General features: G+C 41.5%; 1 protein-coding gene across 9 annotated transcripts in view; it reads left to right on the forward strand.

Moving 5' to 3' along the window:
* The first annotated feature begins 204 nt into the window (after positions 1-204).
* The window catches only part of LOC18433182 (pyruvate kinase family protein), a 36,902-nt gene continuing 12,690 nt past the window's right edge, over positions 205-24,416 (forward strand). The window contains exons 1-6 of one of the 9 annotated variants that reach the window (XM_088864285.1): positions 205-265; positions 1,087-1,273; positions 2,460-2,543; positions 3,201-3,296; positions 5,267-5,745; positions 5,874-7,565. In XM_088864285.1, the coding sequence (XP_088720411.1) occupies positions 3,231-3,296; positions 5,267-5,745; positions 5,874-7,565 (2,237 nt within the window). In that variant the 5' untranslated portion in view covers positions 205-265; positions 1,087-1,273; positions 2,460-2,543; positions 3,201-3,230. Of the gene's footprint in view, positions 524-1,086; positions 1,274-2,459; positions 2,544-3,200; positions 3,297-3,838; positions 5,746-5,873; positions 7,566-24,416 lie in introns of all 9 variants that reach the window. The other 8 variants (XM_088864297.1, XM_088864288.1, XM_020666605.2 and 5 more) reach the window with 8 other exon arrangements.

Here is a 24,416-nt window from a genome sequence, read left to right on the forward strand (position 1 = left end):
TAAAAGATGGATACGTAATTTTGTTCCCAAAGTAAATAAAAGAGATTCAGAAAAACAATAAAATAAAAAAGTTATCTAAAGACTTCGTAGAGTTTTACATTCATATGCCAGGTAAGCAGGCTCAATTAGACCCAGCCACGTGGAAAAATGGCACGTGCTCTCCACGTACTCTGTATAAACCCTTGTCTCTTTCCTCAGTGAGATGTTTTAGAGAGAGAGTGGAAAAAGGTCCATGGGCCCTTCTCACCACACTCTTCGAGAGAAGGTATAGCTACTCTTCTTCACTTTTTGATTTCTCGATTTTAACCATTTATGCACGCTCATCTTTTTCGTCATAATCTTTTCATCTGATTCTTTGAGTTCATGTAGCATCTATGGATCCATTTCGATTCTCGTACTGTCTTGTTTTAGTGGAAATATGGTGGTTATGAGGCTGAAATTAAGGACATTAAATTCTGTGATTTTCAAGGGTTAACTTGTTTATGGGAATAGTTTCTCTCTGCATCAGCAACTTGTTGAATTGGTGAGCAAAATTTCATTCATCTGGGGTTCGGTGGGCTTTTTAATGGAATGTTTGGTTGCAAACTCTGTGAATTTTGGGTCTGAAGAAGTCTGGATTCAGATTTTAGCTTATCTATTTCTTTTGCTTTCCATTTTCTCCCTCATGAGGAAAAACTTAAAAGTTAAAAAGAGAGAAAAATATCAATAAAGCTCCACAATCAGATGAAGAAATCACAATTTATGAAATTTTACTGAGGTTTTAAAACTCAGACGAGTCCACTGGGACGCAGCCTTTTGCCATGCTGAGTTCTTGTGTACAAATTTGGGTAAACTAATTTTTTTTGTTAAAAATTATAAAATTATTTATATACAAGTTTGATGTTTTTGATGATGAATTGTGAGTCTTTCTTGTCATATGTCATAATTGTTTTCAGCCATAAATCATTTTTTCTTAAATCCATCTTTTATATATTTTTGCATCTTATTTGGACTTTGAATGTTGTTAATAGTTTACTTTGCATGTTAATTTCTTTCTTACAGTTTTCTTGTATTTGTTCCAAAATGCCTGTTTTTGGGTTTCTACAGTACTTGGGCAAGTCCACTCAGACTCGCCTGAGCCCGAGCTGAGTAAATGAACCTTGGATTTTACAAAACCAACAAGTTCTATTGAGGAAAGAGGAAGTGGGGCACATCTGGGAGAAACAATGATCAGAGGAATCAAATAAAATTCGATAAATTCTTAGCCTTTGAGAAGAGGCGAAAAGGAACTTTGGTAATTAATATGGGTGCCTGTTGCAGCCTATATATATAGTATTTTTTGTAACTGCAAATGTAAGACACAGAATGTTAGCAATTATCCCTGAATTATATAATGAACTCCATGTGGCGTGAAAGCCATAAATGTAATAGATATAATCTCGCCCTTGCATCTCTAATTTAAGAGATATTGTCTTGACATAAACTCATCTCTTGTGTTCAAGACTGGACATATGTCATGTTGTCCAGTTGAAACACATGACAATAAATTTGGATTACGGTTTTGCTTTAGTATATGAAGGAAAATACTTTTCATCCTCTTTTTGAGTAGAGGGGTTGTGTACTGTACTGTTTTTATAATACATTTTGTCTCCACCAGCCTCCTCAAGCAATATTCTTTTTCTTTCTTATTTATTTGATTTTGTGTGGCAACTCACAGAATCTATTCTTGACATTAGCATTGGTGACTTTTGCTCTAACCACTGGCCAAGCAGTACAATCGATTTGGTTGTTCTTTTAAGGGGTAATCAATCATAAACATGAGTGTAACAGGGTGTGTGTGCATATTTTCCATCCAATTGTCATTCAAATCAATCGACAATAGAGATGAGCCACTACTCTTATTTTAAGTGAATGAGTGGAATAGCAACTCATCTCCACTGTCTCTTGTTGAGGGCAGACCAATGGCTGGTCTGTTTGCCCTATGATATAAAGTATAAACACATCATATGTATATTCCCCTTATTCAAAGTTCAATATTTGCAAAATTTACATTTATTGTTAAATTTTGCTAAGATTTGTTGAATATAGCAAGCTGTATCTGAGTTTAAGGGGGAACAGAATTGATGACAACATGATTGGGTGATTGAACTGTATTGGTAGAATGTATAGGATAATGAAAAATTTATTTGCATCCCGAGATGCATGAGGTCACTGTGTTTTTTCATGGATTCAGGATCTGAACCACATCGTAGGCTACTGCAAATGCATTGCTGCCATAGATCTGTGATTTTGCAGCTCCAAAGTTAGTGCAGATCTGATTATATGTGAATAATTAATATGATCGGTTCAAAAACAAGTTCAAAATAGGCTATCTTTTAACAGTTCAAGATTCTTATTTTTTTCCGAAGATTTGTTATCATGGTGTTTGAGAGCATCAATCTGTGAAATTTGAATGCAAAATCCTTCTCTAATGTGCGTAGGTTGATGCACCAAAACCGCACCTTGGATAATTTATTTTGATATTTTACAAGTTGGAACATAGTGAAAGGGCAACAAGAAATCGGGTACTCACCAGCAGAAATGCATTTCAAATTGCTGCACGTAGGCTCAAGTTATGCATCCTCATTATGACATGTTCTAGGACCACATAAAATTCAATTATTTCCATTCATGGATATCTTGTTTGGTACTTCTTATTAGGATATATCTGGCCGTCTTGTTGTTATCAAGCTCATCCTTCCAGATGTCTTGGTTTGTAATAGGAGGCATTTTCTTCATTGTAACTTAAATTGATTTATTTCATGAGGAAATTGAAGTGAAATTCATGAATTCCAAAATCCTTATGCATACTGATATTGTTTTAATTTTCTGCTTTCTTATCATTTTTTACCATGTTATCCGGAAGTAGTTGGTTTATGTACTGGCTGTTATAACTTTCATATGTTGAGATTTTATTCAACTTAAAAGAGTATGGCTTACCAATTTGAGAATATTTTTTAAGAGACATGAGATGCCTTTATAATTCAGTATGGGTGTCCATTGGACCTCCTTAGAGATGTGTAAAGAGAGCTTTCACTAAGTGTCTGCCTGCTTTGTTGCTTTTTATTAATATTTTTGAAATTGGCCTATTGTATTTGGTGATTGATTTTGTTAATTATATGACCTAGTACCCCTTCCTTGAGAAGTGACTGAATAATGTGATCTCTTTGCATATTTTTCAGGTTAATGTATGATCACCACTGTGGTTGCAGATGATGCTGGGGACATTTTCAGCTCACCTGGTCATGGGCCAGTGCCAGCGCCTTGTACCAAGCCATGTACTATTTCTATCTCCCATTATCACTGAGTATCAATATAGTTCATAACTTGAAGGTGCTGCAGTTTACCTGCCTATCTGCAGTTCATAAACTCATTCAGCTGATGAAGCTGTGATCATATCTCAGAAATGAGATGAATGTGCTTCAATTATAAATTGACCTGAAATGTGGATGCCCTGGAATTAGAACAATTTGTCCTGATGTTTTGCCTTTGTTACATTCCACAATATATTACCTGGGTCGTGTTGGGCCCTTCAATTACATCTACATTGCTCCCTATTTTCAGATGGGTCACTGTGGTTCCCAGCCAATTAGTTATTATCCAAGTTTCCAATCACTTGAAGTTTAATATGTAGTTTCACTTTCAAAATCCATATCATGTGCATTTTCTGGAACCATGAAATGCTATATCTAGGTAATTATGTTTGAACTCATTGAGGCAAATTATGTAATTATCTAAAATTCTCACTTCCGTGCAATTGTCACTGAACTTCCACCATGGTTGTCTTATGCTGTGAATGTTCTTTTCCCATTTCTGACAGTTTGGCCAAGGGATATTCATGGGGAGTGGTCTGGATAATGGTGTGCTGTGTTGGTCTAATGCTGCTAAGCTTATCATGGCAGTTGCTGGCCTTTGCATGTGACAACTGACACACTACCTTTAGAATATATTCCAATGGCGGTTCCTATCACAACTAAACTTAACTAATTTCTACCATACAAAAAGTTGAATTATCTATTTTATGAAATTTATGAATATGAATATGAAATATAATTCTTGAACAGGGAGGATGGATCAATACACGATGCTGAAGAATATGCTATTAATTTTCTCACACCACTTTACAAGCAACATCAGCATATATGTAACTTATCCGTTTTGGCACAGTTGAGGAGCATGTTTTTCTATAATTTTTTCCATATATTTTCCACTTTCATTGTTGTACATATGCAATGATGCATAATACAGTTTGTTGATAATTTTCGTCCTATTTTTTCTTTAATGTTCTCTATATATTTTCTACTTCCATTGTGTTGATAACAAAAGCATAACTCAGTATACTCCCTCAAAGATGAAGCATGAGTAGCCAAAGCTTTGCTCACTGTATATCCTTCTCTACAAGTGAACACCATACAATATGTTAGATGAGACAATCTGGGGCATAAGAATACCATTACTATGTAGCATCTCTCAAGTAAAGTGATAAGAGTCCACCTCAATATTCTTCATTCATCATGAAGTACAGGATTGGAAGGATACTAAATAACATGGATATTATTTCATAATGGGACAAGGATATCTAATCTGATCCTAAATCTGACAATAGGGCACAAAACAAACTGTTTCAGCATTGTAGTTCTTGACGTAGCATTTGTCACTGGGAATTGAAATGACTCGCTTCTTACCTCCCTGAGAAATCAACAAAGTATGCAGTGGTATATCTCCTCATATTTTGAGGGTTGCTCCATCGGAGTTTGCCAATGTCATCGTCTAGATGGTCTTGTGATGGGAAGAACCAAAAACAGTCAATGTTCTCCTGAAATGAGATACTCTGCGTACTTCTGTTATGTGACAGCAATGCATCTAGGTAATCTTCTGATGTTGAGACCCAAAACATAAGAACCTAAGCCCAAGCATTTCATCTGATAACTGTGGATAGAAATCTGCCTCAGGTGGGAGATTTTAACATTATTTTGTAATGAGTACATTTCATTGCTCGTAATTTGTGGTATCTAAAATTGAAGTTCACCTCTGTTTTTTGTTTTCTATTGCCCTGTCATTAAGGTTATGGATCTTTGTGCTTCCATTTATATTTTGAGCCTATGTATCATTTCCTTTATTGTATTTTTGCTGTGGATGATCCTTTCAATTATCTTGATGCTTACTTGGGTTTTGCTTTTTTTTTTATTTATATTCTTCTCATTGGTGCTTATAAAGTCCTAAGCTTGATTGACCTGCTGAACGGCAGGAAGGTTGGGGTTACATTGGCTGTGATTTTACTTCTCCAAGAAAAAAGTGCAAACTGTTGCTTTCAGTTCCAAGATGTTCACTGTCAAATGAAATCTTTGGGAAGCACCTCATCCTGCTTTCCCCCAAAGCAAAGGGGAAGTCAGCAGCATACCCACTTGTTTTGGCTAGCAAACATGGAAAGAATGATCATGAAAAAAGCAGTTGCAAACCCTACAATCCTGATGAAAAACTGAAGTCCACCCTTTATTCTGCAGAGAAAAATGTAAGCCCTGAGTATGTGGATGCAAAACCTGTTGATTCATCTTCCTCTTCAAAGGAAGAAGTCTCAAAGCATGACCCCTCGTCCCTATCCTGGGAGGTGGCTATTAAAAAGCCTGTTCATCAGCAGGGAAATCTTCTTGATAGGCTAAAAGGTGTGCAGTTGCATGTTTTAGCTTTGGAGCAGTGGAATGCTTCTCGATTGAGAAAGTGCCATAGGTGAGTGATATATTTTTGCTGAAATCATACAAATCGCACTAGTAGGTAGGTTTGGCTTGCAATTTCATATGGGGAGCAGGAAATGTGCTACTAGGTTTTACTTGATCTTCTCAATGCTTGGTTTGCAGGGATTACTTTGCTAGCGCAACAAATCTAATACATTATGTGGCGTTGCAATCTCTTGATGTTCAACAACTCAAAGAAGACCTTTCTTCTGTTGGTCTATTAAATCTGGAGACCATCAATGCATATGTTCTTGCAAGTGTTACCGCAGGCATTCAGTTGTTGGAAAACCTATCCAGCAATCATGGAAGCACAAGAGAAAACATTGTGCTGCCTTCATCTATGATTGATAACTCAAGCGTGATAAATCCAATATCTCAACAAGAAGGTTTAAGGTATAAGCAACGTGAAATAAAGGACGAGCTCAGTTTACATGAAATGAAGAGAAGGGCTTCTTTGCATGCAGAAAAACTGTTGGGTTTGCATCCAGATGGCAGGCCTGTTCACATAATGGTGACTGTTGGGCAAGAAGCCATGCAAAACGAGAACCTCATTAGTGATTTACTCAAGGCAGGCACTACTGTAATTAGAATTAATTGTGCACACGATGATTCTAATGTCTGGAGAGAGATAATTAGAAGAGTGAAAAACTGTTCACAATTGCTAGAGAAACCTTGCAGAGTAATAATGGACTTGGCTGGGCCTAAGCTTCGAACTGGGCCCCTAGAGACTGGTCCGCATGTAATGAAAATAGCGCCAAAGAGAGATGGTAAAGGAGCAGTGCTTTATCCAGCACATGTTTGGCTGTCTTATCCTGGTGCGAGACCTCCTTCACACTTATCTCCTGATGCCGTGCTATTTGTCGACAATAAAGAATGGCTTAGGAACCTCAATGTGGGTGACATTTTAAGATTTACTGACACAAGAGGGAAGGTTAGGACATTGAAAATCTCTGAGAAATTTCCTGTATTTTCTGATGTTGGTTGCTTGGCTGAGATATCCAAGACTTCCTATATTGAATCAGGTACAGAACTACATATTAAGGGGAGAAAAAACAAACTTGGGTGTGGTAGAGTAGTAGATGTGCCTGCTGTTCAGCAGTTTGTTAGATTGAGAGTTGGTGACTTACTTCTTATATCCAGGGATTCCTCCTTAAAATCTAACGATTATAAGCGCTCTTCCATAGGAACTGCGAGAATAACATGCTCTTGTGGTCGTCTTTTTGATTCTGTCGAGCCGGGTGAAGTTATAAAATTTGATGATGGAAAGATTCAGGGCATTATACGGGGGGTAAGCATGTCAGAAATTTGTGTTTCTATCACTCATGCTGCTCCAAAGGGCTCAAAGCTTGGTTCTGAGAAATCTATTAACATTCCTGAGAGCAATATGCAGTTTGAAGGTCTCACTGTCAAAGACCTGGTGGATCTGGAATTTGTTGCTGCTAATGCAGATATGGTTGGTGTGTCATTCGCCAATGATGTCCGAGATATTGTTATGCTTCAACGAGAATTAGAAAAGAGAAAGCTTGGAAATTTGGGCATTGTGCTGAAGATTGAAACCCAAGGTGGATTTGAGAAATTGCCACTTCTTCTATTGCAAGCAATGCAGTCACCGAATCCATTGGGTGTCATGATTGCCCGGGGAGATCTTGCTGTAGAATGCGGATGGGAAAAACTAGCTGATATGCAGGAGGAAATTTTGTCTATCTGTAATGCAGCACACATACCAGCCATTTGGGCAACACAGGTTCTGGAAACTCTTGTCAAATCTGGTCTCCCAACTAGAGCTGAGATTACTGATGTGGCAGCTGCAAGAAGGTAAGATGGTTAAAAATTTGGTTTTTTTTTTCTTCCCATTCTTGTATTTTGATGGGATTTTCGTGTTGTAGAGATTAAGCTATTTTCTGCCATTGATACCTTGCAAGGCGCCTTGTATCTTAAGAGTCTTCCCTTCTAGAATAAACAAGGCACATGCCTCCAAGTTTCTAAACCTATATAGCACTGCCTCACTAACAAAGAAGCTCAGTTTCTAAATCGCATATCACATCCTCGTTTGCTTTGCATTATTTTTGGAAGTTAATCCTTGAACCCCTTTTTGGATGCGTCACAAAGCATTCTATGCAAGGCAGGCTTATCCGTGATGGAGGCATAACGACTTTTTCTTAGAAAATGGCCGCACGGTGGATCTGTGCCTTTTTACACACAAAAGTCGGCATAACACCGCATATCGCTGGGAACAACTTGAGCACCAAACAGCTTGTGGCTATAAGATCTACTGTGTGACAATTATATGTGCATCCAAACAGGGCCTTTGATCTGTTTACCTTAATACTTATCAATAAACACTCAATTATCCTGTGCACCTTTTCTATATCACATATGCTGAAAATCATTTTGATCATTATTGAGCAGCATTTACATACTGCAGTCTACTCTTACCTAACTGATTATTTAACAGTGGTGATGGTTGATGGAAATAGTATCTCTATGATTCTCAAAAGAAGTGATCATTTTTCTTAGGAATCATGACTTCAAACACTATGTTCAGGAAGGGGGGGCTACATCCTTCCCTTTTTTTTTTCCCCTTAAGTTTAATTCTTTTGTCCATTTCTCAGATACTCTGGCAAAGAGTATATGTTTTTTCTTTTCCAACCTATTATTGTGTGCATATTTCTTGATGTCAAAATCAATTGGTGAACCACTTATAAGGCACCCAAAAAATGCTTAGTGATGATTGTTTTTATCCTTCACCAGTCAGCCCTAGGAATTGAGGCATTATCTATTCTAACTGGGATGACAGTCGACAGTTTCTGTTAACATTCTTTAAAAAGAGTGACATTCTTCACCTTCCATGAGGTGTTGATTGCTTTCTCAACAACATTAAATGTCCTCATGTTGACAACTTTCTTCTATGTGGTGTTTGTCAATAGCAGACCTTTTGTCCCATGTTGCTTCCAAACCTTCATGCCACTTTCGTTATGGAAACTTGAGCCCATCTTAACTGGATGGGGCATTCTTCTTCATTGCATTGCCTCTTACATTTTTATGATATCCTAAAAATAAGGGTATACAATAAAATTTAGTTGAAGGTGTCTTGCACATAATCATTGTTCAATGATATGTGTTTTGATTCATTTCACCCTAGAGCATTTGTGTACCCGTGTCTTCAATATTGGGAAGTGGAATGAAAAATATTTTAAACCCTGCTGTTCTTCACCCAATTTTTTTTTTTTTTCAATTTCACTTCCAACTTGATCTCGCCTGGCAAGTGCAGTGTGATCTTAAGTCAAATCCTTTGAAGTCCCACAGAAAATGGTTGCATTATAAAATCGAAACTTTATCTCCCTCCACTCCACCCATTCCTTAGGCATCCTTTTAACTAATTTACAGAAATCCATATTGGCCTTTTTTTTGATACATAATCCATATAGAAAATTTGGGTTTCATGTTTTAAAGATTTTCATGGAGAAGTTGACCTATTTGTTTGACAACATATGGATCTATGGTTTTGTGGTCTCTAGTTGTTCAATTTTCATAAAAACTTGGAAACAAGATTTTTTTTTTTTTTTTTTTTTGAGTAAAGTTAACTTTTGTATTGCTGTAGAGTGTTAGAGTACAAAAGAGGGATCCAAGTACCCACAAGTCGGGTCTCTCGGTCAAAAAATAGGTCAAGAGACCCCATACAAAAGTTGGGCTTATGGACCTGTCCGATTACAATAGTTATACTCGTGAGTTACAAAAAATGGGGCTTATAAACTTGCCCGATTACAAGATCTGTAGTAAGGTGTAACTAAACGCCTATGCGCTCTCTGTGGTCCAGAGCAAAAAAGGAGATGGACTGAGTGGGGTCTTCTGCTTGGGCCCTAGCTCCGTCTTTCGCCATAAGATTGGCGAACTCGTTGGATGTCCTACAGGTATGCTTCCACAAGACGATTATATCCCTGCAAGTGTAAGCAATCTCATCAAAAATCGAAGATAGGTACCATGGACGTGGTGAAGTACTTGCTGCCCAAGAGATGACATTTTGGGTGTCTCCTTCCACCAACAAGTGTGATCTCCATGAATTGTCGAAGCTTTTAAGACCCAAGAGCAGAGTCATGGCTTTAGCATACTGAGAGTCTTCATAGCCTAAGTATTCAGAATAAGTGAACAAGATATTGCGATGATGGTCTCGGAAGACACCTCCGGCCCCAGAGAGCAGCCATCAAAATTAAGCTTAATGGCGCCTTCTGGAGGTGGCAGGCAGTTGTTGGGTCTTTGGAGCTTCTGTGGTTGTAGATAAACGATGTTTTCTTATTGGCTGAGAAAAGTGTTAGCTGAAATCCCTGGGAAAGCCCTGTGGTTGGAAGCCCAGAAAGTTACTAGAGAAGTAACCTTGTGGAAGAGAACCGAGACTACGTTTTTGTGGCCTTGGACGACCCTGGCATTCCTTTCTAACCAGATGACCTAGATAGTAGCTGCGATGGCAGCCTTCCACAATATTCTTTTGGCCTTCGGCCAATGACAAGCGTAGTATGAGGAGATAAGAGCCTTGACCGAGGGCGGAGTGACCCATTGAAGGGAATCCCTTTCTTTTGGAGCTGGTCAACTGTGAGAGCCCGTTGAGAACAAGCAATCCAGTTGAAGGTCTACACTTTGGGAGGAGCAATGGTGGACCAGACCTTGGAAAGGACAGAGATACGATTGAGTGGGAAGGTGGGGGGTTGAATAAGCTTTTTGTAAAATGAGGCTACTGAGAAGGTACCAGAGGGAGCAAGGGTCTAGACTAGGGAGTCCCTCCCAAGTGGAGCTATGAAGATGGGATACAAAGCAACCGAAAGTGAGAGGAAAAATCTACTTTCCTCTTCAGTGAGGTTTCGTTTGAAAGAGGGGTTCTAGACTCTTCGGCCCCCTGAGAGGACCATTTCATCTGCTATGGTAGAGTCTTTGTTAAAGGCAGGATGGTAGAGGGATGGAAAGAGGTCCCTTAGAGGAGTGTGTCCTATCCAGAGGTTTGACCAAAAGCGCACTTTTGTACCTTCTCTAGGATGAAATCGGATGGATTGTTTGAACAGTGAGAGGCAGGAGGGAAAGGACTTCCATGCTCCTGGGGCCCTACTCGGGGATTTCCTCTCAAGCACCCAAGTTTCTTTAGAAATCTCATATTTGCTATGTATGACCTGAACCCAAAGGAAGTTAGTCTGGGTGGCTAAACACCACCACCATTTCCCTAGTAGGGCCAAGTTGTTTTTTCTTAGGTCCCTAATCCTTAGCCCTCCTTGGAGTTGGGTAGTCGGACCTTATCCTAAGAGATGAGGTGACATTTGGTTTTCTCGTCTTGTCCTGACCAAAGGAAATTCCTCTTTAGTTGGTCTAGACGGTTGGCCACCGAGGCTGGCATGTCGAAGATAGACAGTAGGTACACCGGAGCATTTGCTAATGTTCCTTTGACCAGCGTAGTGCAGCCGACCAGAGAGAGGTATCTCCCTTTCCAACCTGCCAAATGCCAGTCAACTTTTTCTATGACTTGGGACTACTGTCCCCTTTTAGGTTTTCCCAGTCCCAAGGGTAGACCCAGGTAGGTGGTGGGAAAGTCCTCCACTTTGCATTCCCAATTTGGAATTAGTGCCGTGGTTTCGGCGTTTGTGAGTGCCACCCCCATCATCCTTGATTTATCCATATTGAGTTTGAAGCCTGTAGTTGTCTCAAAGCATTTGAGAAAAAGCCTTAGATTTTCAATTTCTTCTGGACAAGCGTCTAAGAACACCAAAGTGTCATTTGCATATTGCAGATGAGACACTATTGGGCCTTGAGGACTGCAATTGAAGCCAGTGAGGAGACCTTCCTGGTACATATGAGTGATTGAGCGACTAACGACTTCTACTACGATGGCAAAGAGAAAAGGGGATAGTGGGTCCCCTTGGCGGAGCCTCCCCGAGGATGGAAAGAACCCTTTTGAAGTTCTGTTAATGAGGACAGAGAAGTGGGGATGAGAATAGCAGCCTCTCATCCACTTTCTCCAGAGGTCCCCGAATCCCAGTCTTGCCATTGTCTCGTCTAGCAATGAGCAGTCTATGTGGTCATATGCTTTTTTCCAATCAATTTTGAAAATAAGACCAGGCTTCTTGGAAATGTGCCTGAAGTGTAGGCCCTCGTGTGCCACTAAAGCCCCATCTAGGATTTGCTTGTCTTTGATAAAGGGTGACTAAGACGGTGATATGATTAGGGGAAGTACTTGTTTTGACCTTGAGGTCAGAACCTTGGCCAAAATTTTGTAGGAGTCGTCTTTTTTGTGTGGGACCAGTGGCAGACAAGTTAAATCTCTCTGCCTGAGTTTTTGCACAATTGTTTTTTCCTGAAAGCTCATTGTAAATCTTTGTATTTGGGCAACTCTATAAGCCCTTTTTGTACAAGATAGTCTAAACAATTTTTTGTTGAGTCCCCAACTATGGGTGACATCGGACCACTCTTTCCATGTAATCTTTTACCATTATAATACAAGTTAACTTCATAAAAAAAATAAAATTTGTCGGAGGAGTTGAGCATGCTAATTGGACGAAAGTCCTTTAATTCCTTTGCCCCTTCGACCTTAGGAACTGAAGCAATGAAGGTGACGTTTGCTTTATGAAGGATTCCCCGTTGGAAGAATTCCTCAAAGAAGCTTTTGAAGTCTGCTTGGAATGTATCCCAAAAGATTTTGAAAGGGGCAATGGGGAATCCGTTTGGACCCGGTGCTTTGTCTTTGGCTAAGTCGTCAATAGCCTTGGAAATTTCCTCTTCTGAGAAAGGGCCTTCTAGCTAGAGTGCTCAGTAGTCCAGAAGGGTTAAGAAATCAAGGTTCGTCATCCTTGGTCTTTGACCCAGAGGGGCAGTGTAGAGAGTCTTGAAAAATCCAAGGATGGTCGACTCGATTTCCACTGGCTGAACCAAATGGTGGTTATCCACCTTTATAGTGGAGATCGTATTGTCTCTTCTACGACAGTTAGCTATCCAATGGAAGAAACCGTAACATGGTCCCCTGCCTTTAACCATTTAACTCTAGACCTCTGGAACCAATACAGTTCTTTTTTTAGAGTGGAGAAGTATTCCAGCTTGGTTTGGGTTCTAAGCTTTGATTCCGTGGCTGTCATAGGTCTGGACTCCTCTATTCAATCAAGGGCTTGGATGGAATTGAGCAGAGAGGCTTTGGTTTGGGAGCAATTTCTCAATATGGACTTCCTCTAGGTTTTAAGGGAGGCGTTGAGGATTTGGATTTTGGTTTGTAGCCTATAACCTGTTCTACTTGAGACCTGGGTTGAAAAAAGGTTCCACCAAATAGGAATCAGGGTGGAGAGTGAGTCCTCTTCAAGCCAGGCTAGTTCAAATCTAAAAGGCTTCGGTCCTCTCTTGACTGCTTGGGTGTCTAGGAGAATGGGGTAGTGGTCTGAGGTGGGTTTAGGCAAGGCTAAAGCATGAGATCCCGGAAATTCTTCCTCCCAGTTCAAGGATCGGAGAAATTTATCTAGTTTAGAGAGGGATGGTTGAGAGGAGTGGTTGGATCAAGTAAAACGGTTACCTTGAAGATGGATATTTAGGAGTTCATGGCAAAAAATAAAGTCCGAGAAATCCATCATTCCCTGAGAAATGGTGGTATTGGCGTTTCTCTCGTGAGACCATCTGGTAGTGTTGAAATCCCCACCCAAACACCAAGCAGGATGAGGTAGGGAGGCAACTTGGTCCAAATCAGCCAAGAAGCGAGGCCTGAGGGAGGCTGAGTTGGGGCTGTATATGGTCGAGAATTTCCAAGGGAAACTGTCTGAAGTTTGAGAAAGAAGGCAGTTATCGAAAACTCCCCTATATGGGAAGATAGGAGAAGGTGTTCTAATGGGTTCTAGATCACCCATATTCCACCTAATGCCCCGACCGCAAGCATAAGGGCATGGCCTTCTACCCCAAACGAGGCGAATGAGTTGGAGGGAGGGCTCCGGCTGTTTGGTTTCAGTGAGATTTAAGATCGAGGGGAGGTGTTTAATAGTCAGGTCTTTGACAACGTCCCTTTTGGACGCTTGTCCCAATCCTCTTACATTTCACGTAAGGATCTTCATTGCTTAAGGGTGGGGGCAAAAGAGGAGGCAAGTCTAGCAGATCTCCTCGGAGAGGGAGAGGAGGTTATAGGTGAGGGCCCTTGTAGGAAGTGTTTGTCGTATCTGATCGAGGAGAATAGGTTGAGGAGCTCCCTTTGTCCTTTGACACTCACCTTAAGCCGGCTCTGTGCATCTGCGAGCAGGAATTGGTGTGCTGGGCCTTCGGGGCCTTCATGTTGGAAGCCCATGACCCGGTAGATTTCCTTCATTCTTTCAAGTTCACAGTTGTTCCCGTCCCCGTCGACCCCCTCGGCATTGACGTCAGCCGAAGGGGGAGAGATGGGTGGTTGGTAACCTAGGCGACTCCCTGTCTAGCGATTCCCTAGGCACAATTGGTGACCTGGGCGACTCCATGTTTGGCGCAGAGAGTAAAGAAAGAGAATTGATAGGGTAAAGGTTAGGAGGCAAGGTGGGATTGATTCAAGGTTTGGGGATGAGGAAGGGACATGAGGGTAAGTTGGGCCAGGGGAAGCGGGAGGAGGGTCAGATGTAGGAGTGGGGGAGGATGGGGGGCTGGGTGCGTCAGCTCGGGGTGGAGCAGTGGGAAGAGACAGACCAGAGGTTTGGAAACCTTGGAATGTAGTAGGGAAGAAGGGGGATTGGACATTGTAAAAAAGGGAAGGCGTATTTGGGGGAAAAGGGGAAGGGCTAAGGGGGGTGGCGGTCCTAGTGTACAGGGAGGAGGGGTGATAGGTCAGGAAATGGTGGGATTGGGGGGGGGGGGGGGGGGGGGGGGGGGGGTAAGAGGAATATAGCCAAGGGAAGGATGTTGGGTAGGTAAAGTGCAAGGTTCGAACCCGGCAGATGTGAACTAGGTTTGGAGTATAGGAGAGATGAGGGGCAAGCAAAGAGGACATCAAGGCTGGGTCAAGGGGAGAAGGGTCTAGGGAGTGCACTGCCGCTATGCGGTAAGGAAACTATGGTCTATCCATATTAGGAAAAGGGGGAGAAGTCGGTATCTTGATAGGCTGAGCAAGTCCAACCTCGGTGGTGGGGTTCAGAGGGAGGAAGGTGAATGCTAAGAAGGGTCTTGATGGGCTGAACAAGTCCAACCTCGGTCTTAATGGTCCACCAAGCACCATCGACTTAGCCATTTGCCCGTATCATCTTGCCCAAGGCCTTGCACCAAGAGTTTTGCTGCAAACCCACATATGTGCGTGCATCTGTGCACCACACTACACCGGCCCAGCCCGGCCCATGCCCAAGGTCAATCAAGGCTAAAGGAATTACAGTATGAATTTAATTTGTGTTTTCTTTCTGCTCATGGCTGGGGGAGTACCTTCAGCTTTGATTGACCTTGGGCATGTGCCGGGCTGGTGTAGCGTGGTTCACAGATGCACGCACATGTGTGGGTTTGCGGCAAAACCCTTGTTGCAAGACCTTGGGCAAGATGATACGGGCAAATGGCTAAGTCGATGGTGCGTGGTGGACCATCAAGACCAACAAGTTGAGCCTTGGTTGGTCGGACCATGGACAGCCAAGCGATGGGACATGGTATACATTTTAAGACTTTAGTTTCACTTTCACATAAGACTTAACCCATTAAGATATCACATAATCAATTATTTATCAAATAAACTAAAACAAAAAAAACTAGAATATCAAAATAAGACACATTGTGCAAAAAAAGAATCAATTATTCATAAAAGAATATGATGTATGCTCAATTTCATCGTCCAAGTGAGAAAAAAAATTCAATAAATCACCAAAAAAATCAATCTTTTAACTACAAACATGTAAATATATCATAAAAGAAAAAAAAAAGTAAAAGAAAAAACACATGATTGATAACATATGTTGTAGCAAAATAAAATCAAAACCCTCTTTCAAATATGATAATACTTTAAAAATATCAAAATCAAATCGATGTCGGTGCAAACCTCGACTATTGGATCGCCAAAAGTTTTCAAAATCAACTACTAGAAGCTTCAAATCCACCCACAAACTATTACGTTCGTTTTGGAAAGAAATCGAAACAATAAAAAATTTATTGATCTTTCGATAAATAAGAGTGGGTTTTTCTCACCTTAAAGGCCATGGATTTTCTATTGGGGGTTTAGAATACCCCCTAAAACCCTTTACCTCTCTTTTTAGGGGAGAAAAATTACATTTTTTTATGCTCATCGAGGGTTTTTTTTCGCCCGCCCACAAGTTGTCACGGGGCGATGCCTAGGCGGGTACCCAGACAATAGTGCCTAGGCAGCGCCTTGACCACCTAGATGAAAAGCACATAATGCCCACGCCAAGACTGCGCCAAGGCATTTTTAAATTTTTTTGCCTAGGCAAGCCCCCTAGGCGTTCGGGCGGACGAATTTTCAAACATTGGATATACCTCAATGGGCAGTTGGGTTGATCCTAAGCGTCAAGTGTAGGAATTCGACTTTGAAATGTGTTATTACCAGGCATGGGTTTGTGTAATGGTCATGTTAGAGTGGGTGAGTGCACATATAGCAGGCTGAGTGGATATTAACAGCCACAAAATGACTATGCATGTTTGAATTGCATGCATAGAGAGATAATGAATGACCTATGAAGGGGTTGACTAGACTCCTAAGCCCCCTCAATGAGCCATGTGAGAAGTCATTGATGGTTGGGTATGGACTGGTGTAACTGGCACATTGTGTGGTGGATAGTAATGGTGGTACAGGCCTTAATGGCCATTGTAAATGAGGATGTGTGTATGTGGGTGCTTACTTGAGGCAATATATACCCACTAGGCCCTTGAGGGGCATCTGTGGCTATATACGTAAGCTAGCAGAGGGTTTGTATGGTAACACCTCCCCTTGTGTTAATCTCAAAGTGTGTGTGCATTGGGCCCAAGACTATAATCTCTATGGTTTATAGCCGAGATGTTAATATGAGTACAAGAGTTCCTTTGATGCTTAACTCTTTACTCTAATTTAAGAGAGTCTTCGATTTAAATTTCATTTCTTCACTGGCAATTCTACCATCCATGATTCATTGCGATTTTTGCCATCCAAACATATCGATATCCTTTCCCTTCCCATCTGTCTGAGCCTTTGGCTCCTTTATTTTGGTGTCCTTTGAACCATATTGTGTTGTTTTTGTGCTACATGTATCCCTCTCTCTCTCGGGTTTTTTTTTGGGTTGATTTTTTGAAGCTGTTAACATTTGTATCCTTCTTGTAAGATGGTTATGAAGGGTGTTCACTTCCCTATTCCTGTGCCATATCAAACTGTGATATACGTTGTGCTGCCTCAACTACAGCTTGGTCATTTTGGCATTTGCATATTGCTTGGGCTGCAATGGAAAGATAGGTCTCTTTGGCAGCTATGGGAAATTTTTTTGCAGTTTGGATCTACCCAAGTACTATACAGTGCATGTTTGAAGGAACTGGTGGGGCTCATTGACTTTGAGAGTCCAATGGGAGGTTAGGATTTTGATCATTATGCTTGGAAGGGCCAATGATCTTCTAGGCCACAGCTCCAAGCCAGAAAAGGCCTCCAGAACATTCTCTCTCAGCAGAATCTTCTTCCTAGATGATGCAATCTGGCGCTTGGACCTTGTTTTCTCCTCCTGCCGTTCTATTTTGGCCATTGTTTCTTCTTCCAAAATATCACTGCTCTTTTGAGGAGCAGTGTCGTTCTCTCTATCCGTATCATTGTTTCCATATTCCATTCTCAATGGGTCGACTTTTGGGTTCATTTTCTCCCTTTTCTTTGAGAAAATTGTACTATATAATATATTATGTTTAATAAAGCTGCACATATACAAAAAATGGCAACCCACAAGCCTGTTGCTCTACATTACATCCAAGAATTTCTCGGATCAACAAATAAGGTGGGGAAGATGCCCCCTGTGGAGCAGCACCAGAAAAGGTGCTAGGTGCTACCTGTAAGACTCCCTGCGGCACACTCTTTGGCAAGAGAGTTGATCATCGCATTGGCCTCCCTCCAAATGTGTCTAAAATTAGCTTGTAGAGGCCTGCGAAGGTTAAAAATGCTGTCATATAACTGCTCTGGTCTCCAACGATATGGAGCTGATTTAGAAGCCTATAATGTTAACACTTGTTGAGTCCCCTCCCGCTATTAGGGAGTTTCCCCATGTTGGATCGAACAGTTGAACCCTTTAAGTAGAGCAACTGTCTTTGCCATTGTTGAGTCAACAATGCCTATGTGCCATTCTGATTTTTATCAAAGGATCATCCTGTTACATTGAAATGCTTGTGTATACCCAAGAATTGGGCTGCATGGAGGTAGCTCGGTCGAGTTCTTCTCAAACCTCTCTCTCAATTGAGGTCTATTGGGGCCGTAGACCGCTGAGACTTTCCATTGAAACTAGTCAAACAAATTGAGTACGAATAAGACCCAATGTACGCAACTTAGCAGGTCATGGATAGATGGTTCCCAAATGACCCAAATGCCCCCTGAAGTGCCTTGGGCTTCCCCTTCACAGGCTCGACTTCTCCAGACCTGATGCACCAAGGGGCAAGAGGGAGGCTGATCTCTGTCTCGATGATAGCTAGGACACTTATGGGAGTATGCCAAAATGCTGTGTTTTCTTAAGGAGGCAACCTAAACTGTAAATACTTCATACAATAATTTACATTTGGGGGATTTGGAGGATGTCCAGCTCCTTTGGGAGTGCCCAGGTACTTGGCTCTTTGAGGTGGAAGTGCTGGGGGGTTTCTGGGATAAATGCCTTCTCCCTTGTCGTAATTGATGAAGTGTATAGAGGACGAGTCCAAGGTAAGGAAAACGAAAATTTTATTGTAAACAACTCATATTACACTTTTGTGTACACGATTTACAGCAGCGTATATGGCGGCAAAACACTCACTTCCTTTTATACATTCACTCCAAAACACAAGGATCACTTCAAATATCCCTCAATGCACTTCCCACTCAAAAGGACACCATAGATATTGAAGAGAGTACAGTATGATTTTTCTTGATCACAATTTATCCACATATATATAACTGATGAATTGACACAAACACTTAGAATACAAAAATTTTTACATGACACATTAGCCCAATGTTTACAAGATAAAAAGCGAAAGACAAGTGCACAAGTTATTATGGCGTGGGAAGTCGAAAAATAAATCTCCAAGTACCCTGATGACTCCCTAGGATTTAGTTACAACCTTTGTTATTGTCCCCTTTTGATAGCAGAAGATTCAAGGCTTTATGATTCAATCAATGGAAAGCATGCACCATAATGAAATCATACCACACTAGGATGGGTGTTAAACTCAACAATGTTCAAGGAAATAGGGCCTAGATTCAACCACGTGTGGGATAGAAATAGGAGAGCTCAATGTGTGGGAGAAAACAAGCAAACGTTTACGGATGGTTCGTGGAAATATCATCATGGATGCGTTAAACAAAATGCACATGATGGAGGATTCAAGGAGAGTATTTCTAGGGGAATAAATGAAGATTTTGCTCACTGATATCTACAAGAATCTTAGAAAAATTCAGATGCAAAAACTCAAAGAAAGTTGATAAAAAACTACACCAAGTTACTTAGGGATGCATACATAAGGGCATATGAGCTGAAAGGAACAATAAAATGGACTTTTATGAACCATGGAATAAGTTTTACGTTGCTGTAGATGGGATTTGCAGCATGCAAATGAAGTCCACATGATGAGGGAATAGGATTCTCCAAGTGAGCCTTCAAAGGTATGTGGGTGCGAGTATCCATACTATGTATTAGCTCTCACTCAATTCTCACTCATGAAACAAAGGCCTAAGGTAAACAAGGCTGGGTGGGGCGTGCCTCTTGTGGCTCTCTCTACCTCTCTAAAAATGTGCTCAAGTGTTATGTGAAATTAGGTCAAGTGACCCCTTTAAATGTGGTGGCTAGTTTGGGTTTAGTTTTGATTGAATCCTAGCCCATGAGTGGACCATCCCAAGGGTTGAGACAGGCTTTTCATTCTAGCCTATGTGATCACCCTCCATGGCTATCATAGGATGGGTGTGATAAAATTACCTTTGTCACTCAGTCCAGCCATAATTACCTCATTTCCCGTAACTGAATTTGCATGGCAATCGTCAAAAACCTGAATTTTTGGATGCCACATTCATCACCCTTGATTTCATAAAAGGATGATCAAGATTTTGTATCACCAAAAATCTCTCTATGTGGGCTGTGCCCTTTTCTAGGGTTTCTCTTATGCATTCAAAAATTCATATCTCATAAAGTAAAAACATCACTCTTAGTGACATTATTACATATATGGTGTCATATGGTCACACATGTGGTGTCATAAGTCACACATGTTGTGTCATAAACACACACAACCAATGAATTATCAACACACTAGGAAATCACTTATTTTCTTTAAATCCTAGTAGCTAGAATTTCCAAATTTAAGTGCAATAGTTAGAAATTCAATTTCCACACTTGCACACACTTGCAAATGTTAAATCCACTCAAAAGCATACTACACATAACCGTAGCAATTGCACTATCCCTACATGGCCTCCATGTCTAGAAAAGTGCACCCATGTCATCTCCATGTGCAAATGATATGGCTGCCATGTGGGGCCGTGTGGCACACATTGGCCACTTGTGTGCCATGGCTGTGCCATGCTCCACATGTTCAGGCTGTCCTTAACTGGAATTAAGTGCCAAGAAATTTTAAAAACCATTTTTACTCAGAATAAAAATTTAAAAAAATTCTCAAAAATCACCATAAATCTTTTTTTTTTTGAACACTAACTATTAGTAGCGGGTTAGCAATTTTTGAAACCGTTAGTAGTTTTCGAAAGGGGTTAGCATTGGTAGGAATGGAACCGAGATCGGTAACCGAGTCACAGGTGGTGCTATGACGTTGACCTTTATCCATTCCTAATCATTCTCTATCAAACCAAATTAGTTTGGCATCCAAGAAAAATATAAATCAGAAAATTTATTCCTTTAGGAGGTGAAATTGGGCTTATGGTACTCCACTTGGCTAGCTTAAGAAAATAAGGCTATTTTATGAAAACAAAGCCATGTTCCGCAGTCTCTGGCAGGGGCACATACTTGGTTTCTCAAAGTTGACCTAATAGGTGGCCTAATTTCTGGATATACAATAGATTTTAGGTGCACCCCTGAGGGCATGGACTCTAGTGAATGCGGGGGGATAGAATGGGGTGGGGAGCCACTCTACTCACATGCCACATAGATCCTTATCTAACCATGAGATCTTGTAGAGATTCAAAACGCTGGTTATCTTAAAAGCCCAACTTAAAATTGGATGAGATCCAAAGTGCCTTGCACCTTATAGTTGGATAGGATCACACAATCGCAAACTTCTTCGATGCAATAAGTGGTACACGACTTCCTCAATTTATCCCAAAAAAGAAACAGTGCACCCACCATGGGGGTCAACCCATAACCTTTTGTTTTTGTGTTCATATAATAATAATGATGATGACGATGATAATAAAATAAGAGAAGTTTATGGAAAAATCTTTATTTGTGATAAGAGTTAACTGTATTGCTATAAAAAGTTGTTGTACATGGAGTGTTTACACCGAGAGTCCCTCCATGACGGGACTATTCATAAAAAATAGGTCAGTCGACCCTATACAAAATGGCCTTATAGATCTACCCAAAATTATACAAGATTTACAATGAGATTACAAAAAATGGGCTTAGAGTATTGCCCCTTTACACAAAGACACTTTGATCCAAAGGAACAAAAAGTAGCTGGCCGAGCACTGCTACACCTTGGTCCCTCTGTGGTCCAGATTGAAACCGGGGCGAGACCCGGTTTGGTCTTCAACATGAGCCCTAGCCCCGTCCTTTGCAAGGAGATCGGCTAACTCGTTTGTCGTCCTCAAGGCATGCGTCCATAAGACGTCCATATCCCTGCAGATATCAGCGATCTCGTCAAAAATGGAAGCAAGATACCATGGAGGAGAGGATCTCCCTGTTGCTCATGATATTATGTTTCTAGTGCCTCCCTCCACTATTAGGTTTTGCCCCCAAGATTGGTTGAAGCTTTTGATGCCCAAAAGAAGGGCCATTGCTACCACATACTGAGAGTCTTGAATGCCAAGATATTCTGAGTAGGTAAACAAGATTGCATGACGCTGGTCTCTGAAAACTCCTCCCGCTCCGGCATGATCGTGGTTTCCCAAGGAGCAACCGTCAAAGTTAAGTTTAATGGCTCCTTGTGGGGGAGGTTGCCAATTATGGGATCTCTTAGCCTTGCGAGGACAATGGTGCATAATGTTTTCCCAATGGCTTAGGAAAGTGTTTGCAGGGAGCCATGAAAAGATTCCGTGGTTGGATGCCTAGAAAGTTACTAAGGAAGTAACTTTGTGAAATAAGGCTGGACATTCGGTAGCAATTCCTTGGAATATCCTGGAGTTTCTCTCTTTCCAGATAATCCAAACGATAGCTGCCCCCGCTGCCTTCCAAAGAGTTCGTCCTGCCTTCAGCCAGTGAGAAGCAGGGTAGGAAGATAGAAGTTCCTTGACTGTTGGAAGCATAACCCATTGAACCCCACAAAGCTGCAATATATGACCCCAGATTTTGTGGGCCGTATTGCAATGGATGAATAGATGGGAGTTTGATTCTTCTTCACATTGACATAAGACGCATCTATTGGGAATGGGAATGCCTCTTTTTTGGAGCTGATTCAGTGTAAGGGCCCTTTGTGATCCCGCAATCCAGTTGAAGAACTTCACTTTGGGAGGTGCAATAGTAGACCACATCGTGGATAATACCGAGGGGGGGTTGAGTGGAAAAGTGGAGGGCTGAATAAGTCTTTTGTAAAAATATGCCACCGAGAAAGTACTAGAGGGTGCAAGAGACCATACCAACATGTCCCTTCCTTGTGTTGCAATGAAAGAATTATGTAGGGTAGCTGAAAGAGAGAAAGTGTAGTGATTCCTTCTGAAAGAGGGGTTCCACTCCCTTCGGCTTCCCACCACTGCCATTTCTTCTGCAACAGTAGCTTCTTTGTTCGAGACTATGTAGTAGATGGAGGGGTAAAGGTCCCTTAGGGGAGTGTGTCTGAGCCAGATGTCTGACCAGAATCGCACTCTTGTTCCCTCCCTTGGATGGAATCGGATCAAGTTCCTGAAGAGAGAAAGGGATGATGAGAAAGATCTCCAAGCACCTGAGTTGTTGTTGTTTCTCGTTTCTGGAACCCAAATACCATCGAAGATCTTGTATTTCTGTCGTAGGACCTGGGCCCATAGAATCAGTCTGGGTAGCAAGACGCCACCACCATTTACCTAGGAGGGCCTGGTTATGTTTTCTTAGGATTTTGATACCTTTTGCTGTCTTGGGAGGCAAACTTTGTCCCAAGAGATTAAGTGGAACTTAGTGTTCTTTGCTTGGCCCGACCAAAGGAAGTTTCTCATTAGTTGTTCCAACCGCTTAGCCATAGAGATTGGCATTTGGAAAGAGACATAAGGTAGACCAGAGCATTAAGTTGCTTTGATTAGAGTGGTACGACGTGCCTGTGAAAGGTATCTACCTTTCCACCCCGCCAATCGCCGATCGACCTTGTCTATGACGTGTGACCATTGTCGCTTTTTAGGTTTTCCAAGGCCTAAAGGCAAGCCTAGGTACATAGTTGGAAGTTCCTCCACTTTACAATCCCACATCGGGATTGGTTCCTGAATTTCAGCATTGGGGATTACTACCCCCATCATCTTAGATTTTTCCATGTTGACTTTGAAACTAGTGGAGCGTCTAAGAATACGAGTGTGTCCTCTGCGTACTGCAGGTGGAACACAACAGGGCATTGAGGAGAGGTTTTGAAGCTCGAAAGGAGACTAGCCTGGAATAGACGGGAGATAGAGCGACTGAACATTTTTGCTGTAATAGCAAAAAGGAAGGGGGATAGGGGGTCCCCTTGGTGTATCCCCCTCGCGGAGGAGAAGAAACCTTTTGGAGTACCATATATGAGGATCGAAAAGTGAGAATTAGAGAGGCAGCCTCTCATCCAATTTCGTCCAACGATTTGAAAACCCCATTCTTCTCATAGTCTCATCCAAAAGAGACCAGTCTACGTGGTCGTGGGCCTTCTCCCAATCTATCTTAAAAATGAGCCCCGACTTTTTAGACAAGTGCCTAGAATGAATACTCTAGTGAGCTAATAAAGCTCCAACTAAGATTTGTCTGTCTTTGATGAAGGCAGATTCGGATTGAGAAATGAGAGAGGGAAGGACATGTTGCAACCTTGAGGCCAGCACTTCGGCCAGGATGTTGTAGGAGGAATTAAGCAGGCTTATAGGACGAAAGTCGTTAAGGTCCTCGACCCCTGGTGAAAAAATTCCTCGAAGAAACTCACGAAATCTGGGCGAAAAGTTTCCCAAATTTTTTTGAAAGGGGCTATGGGGAAGCTGTCTAGACCAGGGGCTTTGTCAATGGCTAAATCTTATAAGGCTTTTAGAATTTCCTCTTTCAAAAAAGGCCGCCCCAGCCAAAGAGCCTAGGCTTCCGTAAGAGAAAGGAAGTCCAAGTCAGCCATAACAGGTTTGGGGACCCAAGGGGGCTGAGTGCTTTGTCAATGGCTAAATCTTCTAAGGCTTTTAGAATTTCCTCTTCCAAAAAAGGCCGCTCCAGCCAAAGAGCCTGGGCTTCCATAAGA

Source organism: Amborella trichopoda, chromosome 1, assembly GCF_054954075.1.
Source record: "Amborella trichopoda isolate Santa Cruz 75 chromosome 1, AtrichopodaSantaCruz75HAP2 v2.0, whole genome shotgun sequence".
Classification (NCBI taxonomy): domain Eukaryota; kingdom Viridiplantae; phylum Streptophyta; class Magnoliopsida; order Amborellales; family Amborellaceae; genus Amborella; species Amborella trichopoda.